The sequence below is a fragment of the Lutra lutra genome, chromosome 10 (assembly GCF_902655055.1).
Source record: "Lutra lutra chromosome 10, mLutLut1.2, whole genome shotgun sequence".
Taxonomy (NCBI): domain Eukaryota; kingdom Metazoa; phylum Chordata; class Mammalia; order Carnivora; family Mustelidae; genus Lutra; species Lutra lutra.
In genome coordinates this window covers 5,342,493-5,361,132 of record NC_062287.1, presented here as the reverse complement: position 1 = coordinate 5,361,132, position 18,640 = coordinate 5,342,493, and the positions used below count along the sequence as shown (strand labels likewise).

Below are 18,640 nucleotides of genomic sequence, written 5' to 3'. Positions count from 1 at the left end.
AAGTACATCGTATCTCTATTCTCACTAGTAAAAAAAACTATTGTCAGTCCAAATGTCCAACAACAGGATGAATAAACTGAAATATTCATAAGAGTGGCATACTCCACAGCAACAAAAATTTAACAAGCGGTAATAGGGAGGAACCTCAGACATAATACTGAGCAAAAGTCCCAAGAGTACACACTAGTGCATGGACAAAGCACATCTACAGTTATTACAAATCAGCATAGTGATTAGCCTGGGGCAGGGGCTCCAAACTAGAGACTAGGACAGGGCAAGAGACAGGGGGCTTTCGGGGGCATTGTTAATATTCTATTTCTACTGTGAAGTGTGTAAACCTGGCGATTCACAGACCCGTCCCCCTGGGGCTAATGATACATTATATGTTAATAAAAAATAAAGAATTATTTAAAAAAATATATTCTATTTCTAGATATGGGTGCTGGTTATACAGGTATGTTTCCTTTATTAAAAATGTATCCAGGGACGCCTGGGTGGCTCAGTTGGTTAAGCAGCTGCCTTTGGCTCAGGTCATGATCCCAGCGTCCTGGGATCGAGTCCCACATCGGGCTCCTTGCTTGGCGGGGAGCCTGCTTCTCCCTCTGCCTCTGCCTGCCATTCTGTCCGCCTGTGCTCGCTCTCTCTCCCTCTCTCTCTGACAAAAAAAAAAAAAAAAAAAAAAAAAAAAAAAATGTATCCAGCTATACATTTATGATTTATAGGCATTTCTGTATACAGGTCATATTTCAGTAAATCTTGCTTGAAAAATTGTCACGCTAGTGTTATTCATTTAAAAATTACTGAGTTTTTAGTGCTGTATTTAATCAGTAACTATCCTTTAATTGTTAAAGTATTCTGAGTTTAAGGAATTTATAGCTAGTGTCACATCTATACATATTAAAAATGTTGTAATGGTTTCCTCTCTTCTTTCCTTCCTTCCTGAATAACTCAGCCCAAAAGCCAGGGTCAATGAGATTTCTCACTGTCGGAGAAAGAAGTCACATTATATGGAAAGGGAAAAGGACAGAAATGAGTCTTTTGAGGGGCGCCTGGGTGGCTCAGTCAGTTGGGCGTCTGCCTTCGGCTCAGGTCATGGTCTCAGAGTCCTGGGATTGAGCCCCACATCGGGCTCTCTGCTCAGCGGGGAGCCTGCTTCCCCCTCTCTCTCTGCCTGCCTCTCTGCCTACTTGTGATCTCTCTCTGCCTGTGTCAAGTAAACAAATAAAAGCTTTAAAAAAAAAAATGAGTCTTTTGGAATTGGGAGGACTGAGGTGAACTCACTGGTTTCGATAATACACAGAAATTAGCACAGGGTGTGTGTGTCCTAGCTCGGCCCAATGGGAGAGCCTGGGAGAAGCAACACCCCAATAGCAATTAGCATCCCTAGCATCCAGATCCTGATTTCTCAATACCATATTCCATGAAAAGGTTCCTTAGAGAAAATGTTAATTCCAAAGTTAGGGCAGAGATGAGACTGGAACACATTTTTGTGTCAGAAAGTAAGAAAGCATTTAATCTAAGCAAAATAAATGACACTAACAGATTGTAACACATTAAATAAAATTCTTTGGATGGGGGGAAAACACAGCCATTGGCTATTGGTATGATTACATTTAACTTCTAAATGATCATGTATAAATTCAACAGGAAAAACTAGCACACAGTCCAACAGGAAGCCACAACAGTCTATATAAGCAACACATGATGAAGCCCTACACAGAGGCAAGGTGCTACTGGTGAGATGTTCACGAAGCGGTTTTATAAGGAAGGAATTATGACTTAGCCATTGACCAACTGTGTGACTGTGAGTAAATTACTTAAACTCTCTGTGCTTCAGTTTCATCTAAGTAAGATGGATTTAACACAGTTATCTATGTGCAAGGGCTGTTACGGGATTTAATAAGACACGTAAAATGTTGAGAGACATGGATTGAATAATTAATAAGACACGTAAAATGTTTGAGAGACATGGACTGAATAATTAAATATAATAAAGGTGCTGGCTATCTTTATTGCATTAGGGACTCCCACAGTAACGACTATTGCTTCTAATTCTCCTACAATAACAGAATTTGGTGGTAGTCAGATGTAGGAATGAGAGAAAGTTGAAAATGACTTGACAAAGCAGTATTAAGGCACTAATCTCTGAAATGACTTATTAGTTGCTCCCTCACTGGTACCCCCCAGTATAATTCAAAATACAAAGGATACGAAATTCTAAAACATAGAGGTCCAAAACGTTTTTTTTTATCATATATAACCCATATTTTTTTCATTTTTTAAATGGGAGTAGGGTACCCCAAGCACGTGTTTGCTCTGCCTACTGCACAATGCAACACGGCTCTCAGATTTCTGATGTGAGTGACTGACAGAGCGCCGACCACAGAAGAAATGCCATGGAAGGAATGCATTTGAGTTGAGTGATTTGGAAGAAGTGGTCAAGATCAGTTTAGGAGGTACTGCCCAATAAAATCAAATGCTGAAGTTCTAACTCTTGGCCTCATTTCCTTCCCCCTGTGTTCACTGTTCCTCCTTATTTTAAATAAGATAAAAAAGTCAATCATTCTTTACTTTTGTCTCCCCCACAAGACTGAGGAAAAAAAAATTAGTGTCAAGTTTCTCAGAAACAATCAGAGGACAGAAAGGATGAAAACAGTAAGAAAAAAAAAGTTGGGGGGCATCTGGGTGGCTCAGTGGGTTAAAGCTTCTGCCTTCAGCTCGGGTCGTGATCCCGGGGTCCTGGGATCGAGCCCGCATCGGACTCTCTGCTCAGCGGGGAGCCTGCTTCCCCTTCTCTCTCTCTGCCTGCCTCTCTGCCTACCTGTGATCTCTGTCTGTCAAATAAATAAATAAAATCTTAAAAAAAAAAAAAAGTTGGAAGAAAGAAAAATAGGTGAACAAAGGCTTAGCTCCCTTTCCTACTCTAATCGACATAAAGAAATCAGGAGGGGCACCTGGGTGGCTCAGCAGGTTAAGCCTCTGCCTTCAGCTCAGGTCCTGATCCCAGGACCCAGGGATCTAGCCCTGCATCAGGCTCTCTGCTCAGCGGGGAGCCTGCTTCCCCCACCCCCCGCCCCACCTCTCTGCCTACTTGTGATCTCTCTGTCAAATAAATAAAAAAAAAAATAAAATCTTAAAAAAAAAATAAATCAGTATCTCTTAATGTAACATGTTGGTTAACCAGAACCAATAAAATACACTTAGCTATATCGAAAAAAGTAGCCCCTAACAGAATGATCAGTTCTAAAACAAAGTGATGGTCAAATCCTACAATCTCTTACCCATATCCATGGTGATTGTCTGAGAGAAAAACAAGCATGCACTAGGAAGAAAGCAAATTACAGAATAAAAGTTTAATTTTTTGTAATGTGTTTGGGGCCGGGGGAGATGTTATAGGGCAGTAATGAAAAATGCCATAAAGCTCTCTCTGGAATGTGTTATTTAAAAAGTTCTGCATACTTCCTACTGAAATTCAAGAGTGGTTTTTCAAACAATGAGTTCATCTGCAACAATTCCATTTTATTTAATCCCAAGAAAAAGGTAGGTACATAATTCCTTGTGTGCACATATAAAATGTGATCTCTGTCTGTCAAATAAATACATAAAATCTTTAAAAAAAAACAGTAATGCTTAAACACAGGAGAGTAAACAGAAACAGAAAAGTCCACTAGCTTGCAAAATGTACTTAGAATCATTTTTAAATTACTCACTTTACAACAAAATAACACAAATACTGACCTATTAGTTTGCCCTGAAATGTCCAGAAATCCCTACATAATACATGGGACAAAACACACGAGATCAAACTGTAGAAGCAATCCTATGACAACAACTTATAATGACATCAAATGTTGTATTTGGGGGCACCTGGCTGGCTCAGTCAGTGGAGTGTGTGACTCTTGATCTCAGGGTTGCAAGTTCAAGCCCCACAATCAGTGTAGGGATTACTAAAAGAATCCCAAACAATCTTAAAAAGTTGCATTTGGAAGAAAACAGAGAATGCAGTTATTAATACCGTGCATGTTCTTGTAACATCCTCATGATGACAAAGGTACAAGAAGAGTTAAAGGACAAGTTGAGGCAAGACAAGAAATAATGACGTGGACACAGTTAGTAGCAATTACTTTGATCACCTGCACACTTTCACTCCCGTAACATTCTGACTATGACACAAGGAGGTTATTTAAGATTTATATTTATTCCCTCTGTGAAGTTCCTATCCTACTGATTATGAATTATATCTAATTACTTTACAAAAGGAATCCAATTTGTGTATTTCAGGTCTTCCGTGTAAATCACAAGGCTATGAGCCACTAGTAATCCCAGTTATGTGATTTTAAAACCACATCTGCAATCCCCATTAACCAAAAGAACCACAAAACTCCAGTATATATCTGAATCCTGGCAATTCTCACTATATTCCAGCCACACCACCCTTTTTTTTAAATTTTTTTTTAAGATTTTTTTTTATTTATTTGACAGACAGAGATTATAAGTAGGCAGAGAGGCAGGCAGAGAGAGAGGAGGAAGCAGGCTCCCTGCTGAGCAGAGAGCCCGATGTGGGGCTCGATCCCAGGACTCCGAGATCATGACCCGAGCCGAAGGCAGAAGCTTTAACCCACTGAGCCACCCAGGCGCCCGCACACCACCCTTTTAAACATGTTCCTCAAATTAGCCAAGCTCACCACAGCACCTCAAGACCTTTGCCTAGAATAGAATGCAGATCATTCAGGTCTAGCATCAATGTCACCTCCCAGAGGCCTTCCTAAAACAACCTAAGAAAACTGCCTTTCGCCCATTCCTCTCTGCAGATCTGAAGCCAAAGGCTTAAGCACATAGATTTAACCTGGCTTTGATATTGAAATTTTTAATTTAGACCAACAAGACTTTTTTAAAAAACCAGAAAGCTAGGAGACGGGTCGAAATGTCATCAAGTAGCAGGGAAGGAAAATTCAACAGAACAGAGTTGAAAGCAGTATTTTGAGGAAAAAGATAAAACTATTTTGTTGTAAATACATAAAATATGCCCCCATTTTCTGAGCATTCCTGATTATACTGTTTCCATCACAGCTCTCGTTTCTACAAAAACTACCCAATGTGTTACTTCTCTGGTGCAGTACTCACACGTTTGAAAAGGAGCTCCACAGACTAGGGACCTCGTCGGTCATATTCTCTGCTGTATTACACTTAGAACAGTATCCCACACAGAGTAAATGCCTACATATTTGTAAGATGAACAAACCCATTACAAACATCAAATACGCCAGACAGTACCTGTACTACATGTATCATGACCAAGGTTTTAACCCAAGCTGTCACCTGTTTACTCGCATACAGTCCATCGGGCAGGCGCCAATTCACTCCACACCTACTATACCAAGGCACGAGTCACATGGCTTTCTGTGACACGACTGGGTCCTCCAGGACGCCTACCAAAACAGCCAGTAAGAAACACCTGTCTTTGTCTATCTCTCTTCTCTGTCCCCCAGATGGTTATCTAGTGTCCTCTCCATACCCTCCTGCAGTCTAAAATTGCCCTTTTCTAATCCACTGATAAACGACTGATATCTCAAAGTTTATCCTAAACTGTCACTTCCTGTCAGTAGCATCAATACGTATCACCTCCAGATTAAGGTACTTGCTCATCTATTTTCCCAGAACAGGAACAACGCTCACATTGACATTTATCACAGACTTAGAGTAACTCAGTCCACCAACATGCAGAAGCCTGAGTTCCTTGTCTCCCTAGGCCGTGTCCAATGTAACCACGTCTCAAGGACGGGACACTGGAGGGAGGGCAGGTGGCCCTGAGGATCATGTGCCTCTCACACGCCCATCTGGAAGGCAATTCCCCTCAACTCAGTGAAAACTGACAAGGTGGGCTGTAAATAAGGCTCTCACTTGTGTTCAAATAGAGATTAAAAAGAATCACGCAGTTGTGTACCTTAAATGTTCACAGACAACGCGCACAACTTGGTGATCACCTGCACAGTTCCTTGCCGAGCACGTTCCTGACTCAAAACGCCTTTATGCCGGCCGTTCCTGTTCCCTCCACCTGGAAGTCTTCTCCAAAATATGTACGTGCCATGTGTCCTCGCTTCATTCAGGTCTCCTGTCCAACGTCACCTCCTCAAGAGGCCGTCCCCAAACAGTCCATCAAATATAACATCAATTCCTCTCTACCCTTTCCCTGACTGTTTTTCTTCATAGCATACCTGACCCAGTTATTTGCTTATATGTTTTTTGCCTCTCTCTCCCACAAAAAATATACGTAAGGGCAGGAATTTGCCTAAATCACCCCGTGGGATTAGAAAATGCTGAATAATCACTGGATGAATTGATTTTCCAGAGACTTACTGGCCCCCTCTGTTAAGGTTCCAATGAACATGGTGTCCTCAGTACAAATGCCCCTCATCCATGACCACCCACGAGTCGGATCCTGAATATACATAAAAGCAATGCTGGGGCGCCTGCGTGGCTCAGTCCTCAAGCGCCTGCCTTCGGCTCAGGTCATGACCCAGGGTCCTGGGATGGGGCCCCACATCAGGCTCCCTGCTCAGCGGGAAGCCTGCTTCTCCCTCTCCCACTCCCCCTGCTTGTGCTCCCTCTCTCGTTGTCCCTCTAACATATAATATACAAGGCATAAAGCAAGGGCTAAAAGGAAGTGATGCCCTGCTCTGGCTGTGCACAGCAGGCAGCAATTTCAAATGACAGCACTGGGCCGATCTTAGTGACTAAATAGATTTTAATGGGCCAATATGGAGATAGCGATATCCTAGTGATCCAACAAGGATCCAGCCAGGTAGAGGTAGGGGTGTGTGAGAGAGAGAAAGAGGGAGAGGGGGACGGAGAGGAAAGAGAGCAGGAGGGGGCAGGGGAAGCAGGGAGATATTAGGGAGAAGACCCAACTGGAAAGATATCAAAGAATTTGAACCATCAAAGGTATTTGAGCAGGAAACCGATATGGTCAGAACTGTGTTTTGGTCCAGAGCTCAGATCAGAGTTAAGAGATAAAAATAGTGAAATCATGGGAGTTAGGACTGCCCCAGAAACAGAAGTACAAAGATAGACTAGGGCTGAAGATTAACTCCTGAGAAATAATCACACTGGGGAGGACAGGAGGGAGGTCAGTGAAAAACACCAATGATCTGAGAGAGAGGACGCTACGGAGAGAATCTCTTAAAAATCAAAAGGGAAGCAGAGCTAGTGATCAACAATATCGGAGAAAAATCTCATTTTGCAATCAGGAAGTCACCCCTGCTCTCCAGACTGGCAGCATCGCTGTAAGTAGTGGAGGTAAGGGGAGGGGAGTCACAGTAAGTTAAGCAAGAAGGTGAAGAACTATAAAGGAAGCAAGTGGGGGCTGTGCCTTTCAAACAACCAGGGACATGAATGGCAAGAGGAAAAAAAGCCAAAGTTTTATGAGAGGAGATACGCGAACTTTTTCCCTCCCCAGAAGCCAGAACAAGGGGACTTAAAAAAAGTAACAGGGAATGTGCTGCCAGGTCCTGGAGGGGAAAGGAAGGCTGAAGAACGAGCCATGAAGAACACAGCAGATGCCTCAAAAAAGAGAATACAGGGGAAACTGGGAAAGTGTGTGGCACTGACCACAGGAGTTGAGAGCCCTCCACATGACTACATACAGTAACAGGCCAAGAACTAAACAAGGGCTGAGGCCCAGCAAAGTAAGATTTAAACAACTGCCATTTGGGATAGGATACTCAACTAGAAATGAAGAAAACAGACTGAGGGCCTAGATACTGCCAAAGCAAAAGAACCAGAATTCCATGTTTAAAAAAAAAAAAACAAAAAAAAAAAACTTAAAGTAGTAATACAGAAAGGTTTGGAGAGATATAACCCCCCAAGCAACTGGTAACTGTGTACGACAAAATATACAACACACGTTTTTGCATATTAGATTTCCAAAATCCAGCCATAGTCCACCTGCCTTAAATACACAATCCTTCTATCGAATTCCAATATTAAAAACATAGGTCGTTTTTATGGCTTTGCCCTCTCACTTGTAATCCTATCAAAGTTCTGAATCTTGTAATCTTTCGTAACATATTAGCTTTCCCTCCAAACTGTCATCCACAAACTCAATAAACTTAACTCCACCCATGTTACTGGCAAATTGGAAGAAAGCTAATTTTTTCAGCAGGACACTGCAGGCCTCCCTTCAGGGTGGATGGTTTATCACTTATCCTTCCTCATGTACAACTGTTTAATGAATCCAATTCTAACTGTATTCTCATCTAGCCCACGTTTCTCCATTTTGACCACAAGACATGAGAATTCTGTCAAATATACTCTGATGAAACCTATTTGCACAATGTCTAAGGCACTTTATTTATAAACCTATTAGTCCTGTCAAGAGAGCAAATGAGGCTAATCTGGCCACACCCCATTCATTTGATCTTTATTCAAAGTACCACCGGACTTGAATTAGACGACCCATGAATTATGTTATGGGTCTACCCTGGCAGTCTCACTACGTTTCTCCAAGACAACAAACTTTCCACTTTCCACTTCTCAATTAGCTACTTCTTTCAGTATGAACATGAGACAACCCCCCCTCCCTACTTCCAATATGGAAAGAAAAGAAGAAAAAAAAAAGGATTTTTCTGGCCAACTTGAACACATAAACTTTTAGTGATACAGATAGAAGAATCAAGTGTCTATTTATAACATCCATTATATGACGTTAGTTGTGTGTATTTAAAATCACATATTACGGGGGCACCTGGGTGGCTCAGTTGTTAAGTGTCTGCCCCACGTTGGGAGCAGGCAGCCTGCTTCTCCCTCTCCCACTCCCCCTGCTTGTGTTCCATCTCTCATGTATCACTCTCTGTCAAATGAATTAATTAAAAAAAAATAATAATAAAATCACATATTATGTAAAATAACATTCAGAAATTCTTTTTCCCCCTTTACAAAACATAAAACAATTTCACTGAAAATTTTCCAGTGTATCTTTGACATCTGTCTTCATGTTCACTACAGTGAATAACTCATTTACCTATTTTTTCAAAGCATTATCACCTTTGTTTAATTTATAAAAGCTGTCTGAGTTACAGAACTTTCTGAATGCTTGTGAACTTTTTTTTTTAAAGATTTTATTTATTTATTTATTTGACAGAGAGAGATCATTAAGTAAGCAGAGAGGCAGGCAGAGAGAGAGAGGAGGAAAAAGGCTCCCCACTGAGCAGAGAACCCAATGTGGGGCTCGATCCCAGGACCCTGAGATCATGACCTGAGCCGAAGGCAGAGGCTTTAACCCACTGAGCCACCCAGACGCCCCGCTTGTGAACTTTTTAACCTAAGTCCCAAATACCCATTGTCTATACACTCAAGCAGCTTTCTCATTCTCAGGTGTGTGTTGTCTATGCAGATTCACAATCCCATACAGTAAGCACACTACTATTTTACTGAAGTAGCTTAAAATGTGCACCTTCTCCAAACAATCTTTTGTAAGGTTTCACAGGGAGTGGAAAAAAGTGATTTGCTCTTTTCTGAAAGAATTCTTAGGGGAATAAGACCTTGCTTTACATCCAAGGTAATCAAAACAAAAACAAAGAGAATCACAAACCCGATTATTTCTTAAACACACTTCGATGAGTAACATCAGCTACTTCTCATGTAAACATGTGGGAAGCACGAACAGGAGTCTTCAGAAGGTAAACAAGTTTTCTGAGTCTATCAGAACTCTGCAATCCTGTTCTAAAAGAAGAGTAGAATGGCTTACTCCATTCCCATGAATTCGTTTTCTTCCAGAAACAGGATACGTGTATCCTGTACTAATTCAGTGCCAGTCACCGGTTTAAGCATTTTACATACACCGACACGACCTTAACAATGCTCCTACGATGCTATTGATAACGCCATATTATTGATAAGGAAAGCGGGGCACGGAGAAGTTAAGAAACTTGCCCAAAGTCACACAGCTTCTAAGCCGCAGACTGAGTTTCCTTCCAGGTCCCTCCCCCTTTTAAAAGAATATTTATTACCTCTTAGATTAGTAAAATTTGGTCCATATTTCATAAGACAGTCCCACCCGTTAGGCAGTTGTTATTGGTGATATAAAGAAGACATACGCGAGGTTCCAGTATATTTCACCGTATTTTCCATTCTTTTCTATCATCCATGTGCCCTGTGTTCCTCCTTCTCCTCCCAACTTTCCGAGGGCAGGGGCTGCTGCCTCCGTCTCCCTCGCCATCCCACAGAACCAAAACTAACTTTAACCCTTGTCTTGGATCCCGTCCCTCTGCGGAGCTCGGGAATAAACGCTGGGAGCGCTTCCTCGGCAGTCGTGGGACTGCGTGCTGCCCCGGGGCTGCGGAGCATTTTCCCAAGGAAAAACAGGAGAAATAGGAACTCAGGAGCGCGAGGACAGGAGCGAAGGTGCAGCGCGCAGAAGCGGGAGGGCGCGAGCGGGGTGGAAGGCACCGCTTGCCGTCTGACCCAGAATTTCATGCACACAAGACGGGGCCGAGGGAGATGAGAAGAAGGCGGGGGTCAGGCGGGCCGTGGAGCCCGACTGGGCAGCATCTTCTCGGATTTCCCGTTCCTGTGTCTTGGACTCTGGCCGCCGCGGAGACCCGGAGAGTGCCCGGCCCCGGCGGGTCGGCGCACCGCAGCACCACGCGCCCGCCTCCCCGGGCCACGGCGGCTCCTCCGCCAGCCACGCTCGCCGCCCGCCCTCGGCCGGGCCCTGCACACCCCGCGCCGGCTGGCGGGACGGACAGCCGGAGCCTCCCGACCCCAAGGCCACAGACCCGCGTTCCGGTCCTCGGCGGCCGCCTCCCCGGCCTCCCCCGCGGCGGACAACCCCCGAGCACTCCCACACCTGGCCGCCGAGCCCGAGCCGGGCCTCTCCCAAAACGCTAGAGCCGGCGGGCGCGGAGCCCGAGCCGCGCCGGACGGAGGGTCTTACCTTTAACAGATTAGACGTCGCCATGTTCCTGCAACTTCGCCTCTCGCGAGACGGCGCGAGATTTCGCTGCGCTCCGGGCCAGGCCACAGGCGGAGGCCCGGCTGCCCAGCAGGGCCGAGCAGCCCGCCGGCCCGCACCAGGGGTGTGCTGGGCGCCGCGGAGGCGTGCCCAAGGTTCTGACCTCGTCCCGGGCACCTGGAGCTTCCTCGCTCTTCCCCCCTACATGGTCACCGGAGCTTCCCCACACCAAAGAGCTCATGCACACGCTCGGGGAGTCGGCAGTGGCAGACGGGGAGGAGGTAGCGGGAGCCGACCTGGATTGGAAGAGGAAGCATCGACTCCGCGAGCCTCCCCACTCTTTCGGATTAGCCTTTGTGGTTGCACCCGCGGCGGCCACCGGCAACGAATTTAGCTCAGCTTAGGCCGGGCAGCTCAGGTTCCGTGGCCGCGTCACGTGACGCGGCGGGCGGGGGCGCGCTCGGGAGCGAGCGTGGGAGCCGGGACGCCTCGGTGGGTCGGGAGGCGGCGGAGAGGGCGGAAGCACGCCCTCTGCTGGCGGGACCGGATATTTTCCCTGGTCCCCCACGCCCACCCCAAATCCGGGGACCCGGTGTGCAGGGAGCGCCGGGATCCCAAAGGAGACGCTTGCGCCAGGTCGGCTGGGGTCCGGCCGCTCAGTCAGTAAGAACTGGCACATCGAAGGCGTCCAATAAATGTTTGTTGAATGACTGCATGAATCAGTGGAGGCACAAAAGTGCTATTAGTATTTCCAGCCCAGACTGCCTAGTGCTTAAATAATCCATGCAAGGTTGTCCAGGCAATGAATATTAATCTTGGTTTTCCCTGAAGGCACACGATCCTAGAAGGTACTCACCGTAAACCCTCAAGCTTTAGCTCTTCAGACCACTAACCACTGCCAGGGGGTGGGGGGGACGCGGGGAGAGAGTATAACTCACAATAGAACCTACAGTGTACCTGGTGCTGTATGATGCGTGTGTAAAACAGTATTCATTCTTACATTCATAGTATTTTTTTTTAAAGATTTTATTTATTTATTTATTTGACAGAGAGAAATCACAAGTAGGCAGAGAGGCAGGCAGAGAGAGAGGAGGAAGCAGGCTCCCTGCTGAGCAGAAAGCCCGATGTGGGGCTTGAACCCAGGACCTGGGATCATGACCTGAGCCGAAGGCAGCGGCTTAACCCACTGAGCCACCCAGGCGCCCCTACATTCATAGTATTTTTAAAAAAGATTTTATTTGAGAAAGAGAAAGCATGGGGGGGTGTCAGATGGGGAGGGAGAAGCGGACTTCCTGCTGAGCAGGGATTCCCAAGTGGGACTCCATCCCAGAACCCTGGGATCATGAACTGAGCCAAAGGCAGACGCTTAACACTCTAAGCCACCCAGGCGCCCTACATTCATAATATTTTAGAGGAAAAAATAATAAAACCTCTGGAGGAAAATGCAGCCAGGAAGGGGCATGAAGTTTGCAACTTTGCACAGAGTGTCCCCAGTAGGCCTCACTGAGATGTCATGTGAGGAAACGCGGGAAGGAGAGAGGGGCAAGGCCAGCAGGCCTGTGGAGGAGCCTTCCAGCCCAGGGTGGCAGGTTGTCCAGAGTGTGGGAAGAGCAGGGAGACGGTTGGTGTGTGGACAGCAGAAACAGGAAGGAGAACTCACTGAGATCATTCATTCAGGGCCTTGGGGACCACTATAATTAAGGATGAGGTGTCATTCTTGGGGAGATGGGCAATCACTGTGGACTTCTGAGCAGAGGCCTGGCGTGATCAAACTCCCGTCTTCGCATGCTCCCTCTCCTGTATAAATAATAAACAGAAGCAGAAGGGTAAGGAGCTTCCCTAATACCTCCTTAAATTGACAATTATTAGAGTGATCTAGGCATGGTTAAACGGTGGCTGTGTGATAGACGGAGGACTCAGCCACTGTGCCCACGGGTCCTGGCGGAATGTTAGCAGAGGGCTGACTCCCAGTTAGCTGAGGGTATCTGGCTTGTAGAGTCATCTGGCCAGTGTCACTCAGCTGGGTGGGAGAAAAGTCCTCGTCCAGGACAAACTTGATGTAATTACAGTTCTGTTTTCCAGGGAAACTGGGTTTTCTCATCAAGTCTAGGCCAACCGCACTGCCTGATTGAAGGTGTGAATTAATTACATTATGGTCAACCCAATGTAGCTTTAAAAAAGTAAAATGACAAACTGATAAAGTAATTGCATTAATTAATGGCTGACATTGCTTAAGAATCCAATTAAGCATTTCATACTTGTTTGAGTGCCTATGATGTACGAGGCGCCGGAGATGTAGGGTTAAATGAGGCAGAGAAGACCCCAGTCATCTTGGAGCTTATCGTCTCATAAAGGAGCTGCATATTGTGTAGTTACACAAATCAAATGTTACTTAATTGGGGGCTCCTGGCTGGCTCAGTCGGGGGAGCATGTGACTCTTGATCTTGGGGTTGTGAGTTCAAGCCCTGAGTCTACTTAAAAAAAATCTTGCAAAAAAAGTCTTTTTAAAAGATTGCTTAATTGCAGTTGTGATAAATAGCATAAAGGAAAACTACACCGTGGACTTCGGAGCATATGGTAGGGAGGGAGACTAATACTGTAACTGCCATCATTCCCACACCCACAGCATGAACCCTAGGACGGCTCTCGAAAACTCAGCTGCAGACATCCTGATAACAGGATAATTCATCCTCCCTTCACTTGTCCCGGCCACAGGTGGAGAAGCTGTCCCCATGTTTCCCGTGAGCTCGTCTTACCTTGGACTCTACCACTTCTTTGTTACCTAGTGTTCCCTCCTTTTCACTGTCTTCCTCTTCCCATTTCGATTTGATAGCCCATCATTAGAGAAACGTTTGAATATTTTAAATGCTTAAATATTTCATTGATCTTAAAATAGAGATCCCAAGCACGTGGTACAAAATTCAGAATGTGCTAAAAGGAACACAGCTACAAGGAAGCCTCCTTCCCCTTTCTGGAGTCCTGTGCTATATTGTGGGAGGTATGTGGGCTATTCAGGTGTATGCATTTGTCAGAATTCAACTGTGTGCACTTAAGGTTTTTCCATTGCATTCGAAAGAAAAAAAATAGTGAACAGTTTGAAATTTAGTTAATGATATTCATGCTGAAGACTTCAGGAGTAAGTGATGTTTACAGTTTACTTTGAAATGGATCAATGATAACATGGTTTGGGGTGCCTAGGTGGCTCAGTCGGTTAAGCAACTTCCTTGGGCTCAGGTCATGATCTTGGTGTCCTGGGATCAAGCCCCACATGGGTCTCCCTGCTCAGCAGGGAGCCTGCTTTTCTCTCTCCCTCTGCCCCTCCCCCTTCTTGTGCTGTCTCTCTCTCTCTCTCTCTCTCTCTCTTTCTCTCATGCTCTCCCTTTCTCTCTCAAATAATTAAATAAAATCTTAAAAATATATATACATATAACATGGATTGATGGTTGCCTGGACAGGTTGACCAAGCAAGTATAGTAAAATGTTAATGACAGACTCTAGGTGGTAGATTTACTAGTGTTCAGTATGTAAAATATTTCAGCTTGTCTATATGTTTGAAATTTTTCATAATTAAATATTGGAGGAAGTGTTTTTTTCATCATACTCCCTTCCTCCACAGTCCCCCAGCCAACTCGTCCTCCCTCGCACAGAGACAACCACAGTTACCAATTTTTCGTGAATCCCTAAGACATTCTGTGCCTGTGTAAGCCCTCGTGGATGTATTCTTTTTTCTCTCCCCACAAGTGATGGCGTACTGCTTATACTCTTACACTGCTTATACTTAGCTGTATGATATAACTTACTGAAAAATACGTTCCTGCTTGTTTTCTTCATACTTCTTTTTTATTAATTTTTAAAGATGATTTATGTATTTATTTGTCAGAGAGAGAGAAAGGGAGAATGCACGAAAGTGAGAGAAGCAGAGAGGAGAGGCAGGCAGAGGGAGAAGCAGGCTCCCGACTGAGCAGGGAGCCCAATGTGGGATTCGATCCCAGGACACTGGAATCATGACCTGAGCTGAAGACAGACGCTTATCTGACTGAGCCACCCAGGGATCCCTTTTTTTTTTTTTTTCATGCTTCTTAACAGACATTCAAACAATTATTGGCAGGCCCTAATGCATCCATTGCCCCCAGAGTGTTTAGGATTATTCCTTCAAAAATAAGATCTTACAGTCCCTTTTAAACATAACAGTTATAGAGTCAAAACTTCTGATCATTAAGAAGCAAAAAACAAAAAGCTTCTGCACATAAAAACAATAGTATGTGAAGTTTAATCGATAAGCTGATTGATAAGAGAATTGGTGAAAACCTAGAGGGACACCAAGGTTTACAAGATTTTGGACCAAGAGAGGGGGAAAGAAACAGACCCAAGAGGTGGGGGATGGCCATCGGGCTTCACAGATGTCTGTACAGCACCTGGAGAAAAAGAGTTCACCTCAAGAGCCTGCCCCACCGCTCAGCACCAGTAAGACCCATGGGAGCCAACCCTAAGCCTAACCCAAACTTGAATCTAACCATAGCCCTGTAACAATTTCTATTCTTATCCCTAAGCCAGAAGATCCTTCTTTGCTCTGCCAAGGAATGTCACACATTGCCAGTGCTGAGCCATCTGTTAGCTGTCTTTCTTAGGGAGGCTATGTCAGAGGGAGCTGCTGCCTTTGCCATAGAGTCGTCTGTACCTTCGGTCTGTGTCTAGCCCACGGCACTACTTAATATGGATGACTCCCTCTTCCATGGCCCCCAAACACTTCTAAGTTCCATGCCCACTTCCAGAAAGTGGGGCCCTGGACGAGACGGGTGGCTGGGGCGGAGGGAGAGGGGTGGGTAGAAATGAAAACCCTGCAGCTTCGTGAAACCAAGGAGAACCATCCTGAGGTCTCTGCCCGTGGGACCAGGTCAGGAGCAGAATCTCCACAGCCCACTATATACATGTCACATAGTCACTTTTTTCTTGCAGATGTCTCCACCAACCTCGTCCCTTTCCCCGTCCATCAAACATAAGGAATCTAGTCACAACTTTGTGTAAACCTTTCCATCTTTTCCACGCCTACACCCAAGGAGCAAAACATCACCAGAGAAAAGCAACATTTTTGTCTAAACCCACAGACTCAGACCTCAGATGAGCATTGAACACTACCCAGTGGGCTCCAGTGGGCTCCTCTTCCACCCTGTTCCCTGGTACACCCATGCATGTCAGACACCCTTAGTGCGTTACCTCTGTCCATACCTCACGACAAACATAAGCGGCAGCTTTCTTTTCTTCCCGTGCCCCATCTTCAAACCGCCACCCCCCGTTTGCAGTTCGTGTCCCTGATCGCACTGCACTGGCCAGACCCCTGAGGCAGCTCGGCAACTGAGCTCCGGCTTGTAATCTGGGTCCCACCCCAAGGACTCCCTTCTTCCAGAAGACTTCCCCTCTCCTGTAGTCAGGTGTTTCCTTCTCTCCTTTATCATTCCCGCCCCTATTAAAACAAACAAACAAAAAACCAAAAACCTGTTCCTCAGCATTTCTTCTTAAAAGAAAAGAAACCCTCCTTTGACTCTCTCGACAGTTCCAATGGTCACTACCCTGATCTCACTGCTCCGCCCCTCTCAGACCCACCCTCCACCTTCCCTGTCCCGGAGCCCCTTCCTCACTTGGCCTCCATGACACCAAATTCTCCTACTTATTTCCGACTCCGTGGGTCTGTCTCCCTTGCCATGGCTAGCCCCTTCCTCTCCACTATACCTGCCAGGTTGTCGTCCTTCTGGGCTCTTCTCTGTATGCATCTCCTTTGCTGATCTCATCAAATCCCCTGGTGCTGAATATCGCCTATAATGCTGAGAACTTTCAAGTAGATCTTTCTAATAATTATCATATGATCTCACTCATGTGTTGAATTCAAGAAACCAGAGAATTATAAGGGAAGGGAGGAAAAAATAAAACAAGATGAAATCAGAGAGGGAGACAAACCATAAGAGACTTTTAATCCTAGGAAACAAACAGAGTTGCTGGAGGAGACAAGGGTAGAGGGATGGGGCAACTGGGGGAGGCATTGTGGGGGGCATGTGATGTAATGAGCACTGGGTGTTATGTGAGACTGATGAATTGCTGACTTCTACCTCTGAAGCTAGTAATACTGAATTTCATTAAAAAATGTATATCTTGGGCACCTGGGTGGCTCAGTGGGTTAAAGCCTCTGCCTTCGGCTCAGGTCATGGTCCCAGGGTCTTGGGATTGAGGCCTGCATCGGGCTCTCTGCTCAGTAGGGAGCCTGCTTCCCTTCCTCTCTGCCTGCCTCTCTGCCTACTTGTGATCTCTGTCTGTCAAATAAATAAATAAATAAATAAAAATCTTTTAAAAAAAATGTATATCTTGCCAGCTTTGAACCTCTCTCTTGGATTCTTGACTCATACATCCAACCACCGCTGGCCATCTCCACTTCGGATCTCGTAAACATCTCAAGTATGACATGTTGATAGGATGAACTTTACCTGAGCCCTGTGCTCCCAGAACATGGTGGCGGTTTATCCCCCCAACATTTTGCTTTCCAGAGGTGGCTTCCTACAAAGAACCACCCTTCTCCATACAGCTTGAACTGTCCATTCTTCCTAACGATTCTCATAAAACTCATTTATCTGTGACAAGGCCAGACACAGACCCACAAAAGTCTTATTCTTTGTCCCATAATGATAAGTTGACTTGTTTATACCCCTGCAACTAGCTAGACATAGAGACAAACTATGGCGGACTGGCTGAGACGCCCTCTGATTCATAAAAGCGGCCCAAGCTGTCAAATCACCCCGTGTACAACTTATCTACTCTTCCAGGCAAAACCGTCCTCTGGCACTCTGGTCTTGGGAGCTGGTGTGCACTCCCCAACGCCAGAACCCAAATAAGGTCAGTTTCCTTATTTGTCTGATGCCTTTTCCTTTGTCAACATGCAAATCAGAACTTCTGATTCTCGTCTCTGTTCTTTAACTGCCGTCTCCATACCTTTACCTGTGCCTCTCTCACCTCCCCAAGGCTTTACCCTCTCAGTGTAAAGCACTGTCCTCCACCCAGTTGCTATGGTCAAAACTCTCAGCATCCTTCTTCCTTCCTCCTTTTCGCCTGTACCCTACAATCAGTGTTTCATCCCAATCTTCTGGAATCTGGCCCTCAGCATGATCTGGGTCTGTTCATTTCACTCCACATCCACACTGTCACCTTTCACAAGCCACATTATGACAGTAGCAGAACCCACACCTCCTGAATCATGCGCTCTACAGACGTGGTGGGCTAGAAGAGACAGAAGAACCAGTCACCACCAGCTATATTGCAAGGATTCCAATGATACATTAGAGAGCATGGATCCAATTTGGAGTGCTGAATGATTGTTTTTTTCAATAATGACTCTTTTTTAAAAAATATTTTATTTATTTATTTATTTGACAGAGAGAGAGATCACAAGTAGGCGGGGGGGGGGGCGGGGAAGCAGGCCCCCTGCTGAGCAGAGAGCTCAATGTGGGACTCGATCCCAGGACCCTGAGATCATGACCTGAGCTGAAGGCAGCAGCTTAACCCACTGAGCCATCCAGGCACCCCAATAAGGACTCTTTTATTTAAGAATAACATCCTATATATTCTTTGTGAGAAAAATATTCGTTGCTAGCTGTTTGCTCACTGGAGTATTTTTTAAAATTTATTTATTTGACACAGAGAGCACAA

The 18,640-nt window shown here is 45.3% G+C and overlaps 1 protein-coding gene across 1 annotated transcript in view; it reads right to left on the bottom strand.

Moving 5' to 3' along the window:
- The window catches only part of CUL5 (cullin 5), a 92,979-nt gene extending 81,582 nt beyond the window's left edge, over window positions 1-11,397 (bottom strand). The window contains exon 1 of the mRNA XM_047691201.1: window positions 10,934-11,397. Coding sequence (XP_047547157.1) covers window positions 10,934-10,957 — 24 coding nt within the window. The 5' untranslated portion in view covers window positions 10,958-11,397. The remainder of the gene's footprint in view (window positions 1-10,933) is intronic.
- Between the last annotated feature and the right edge of the window lie 7,243 nt (window positions 11,398-18,640).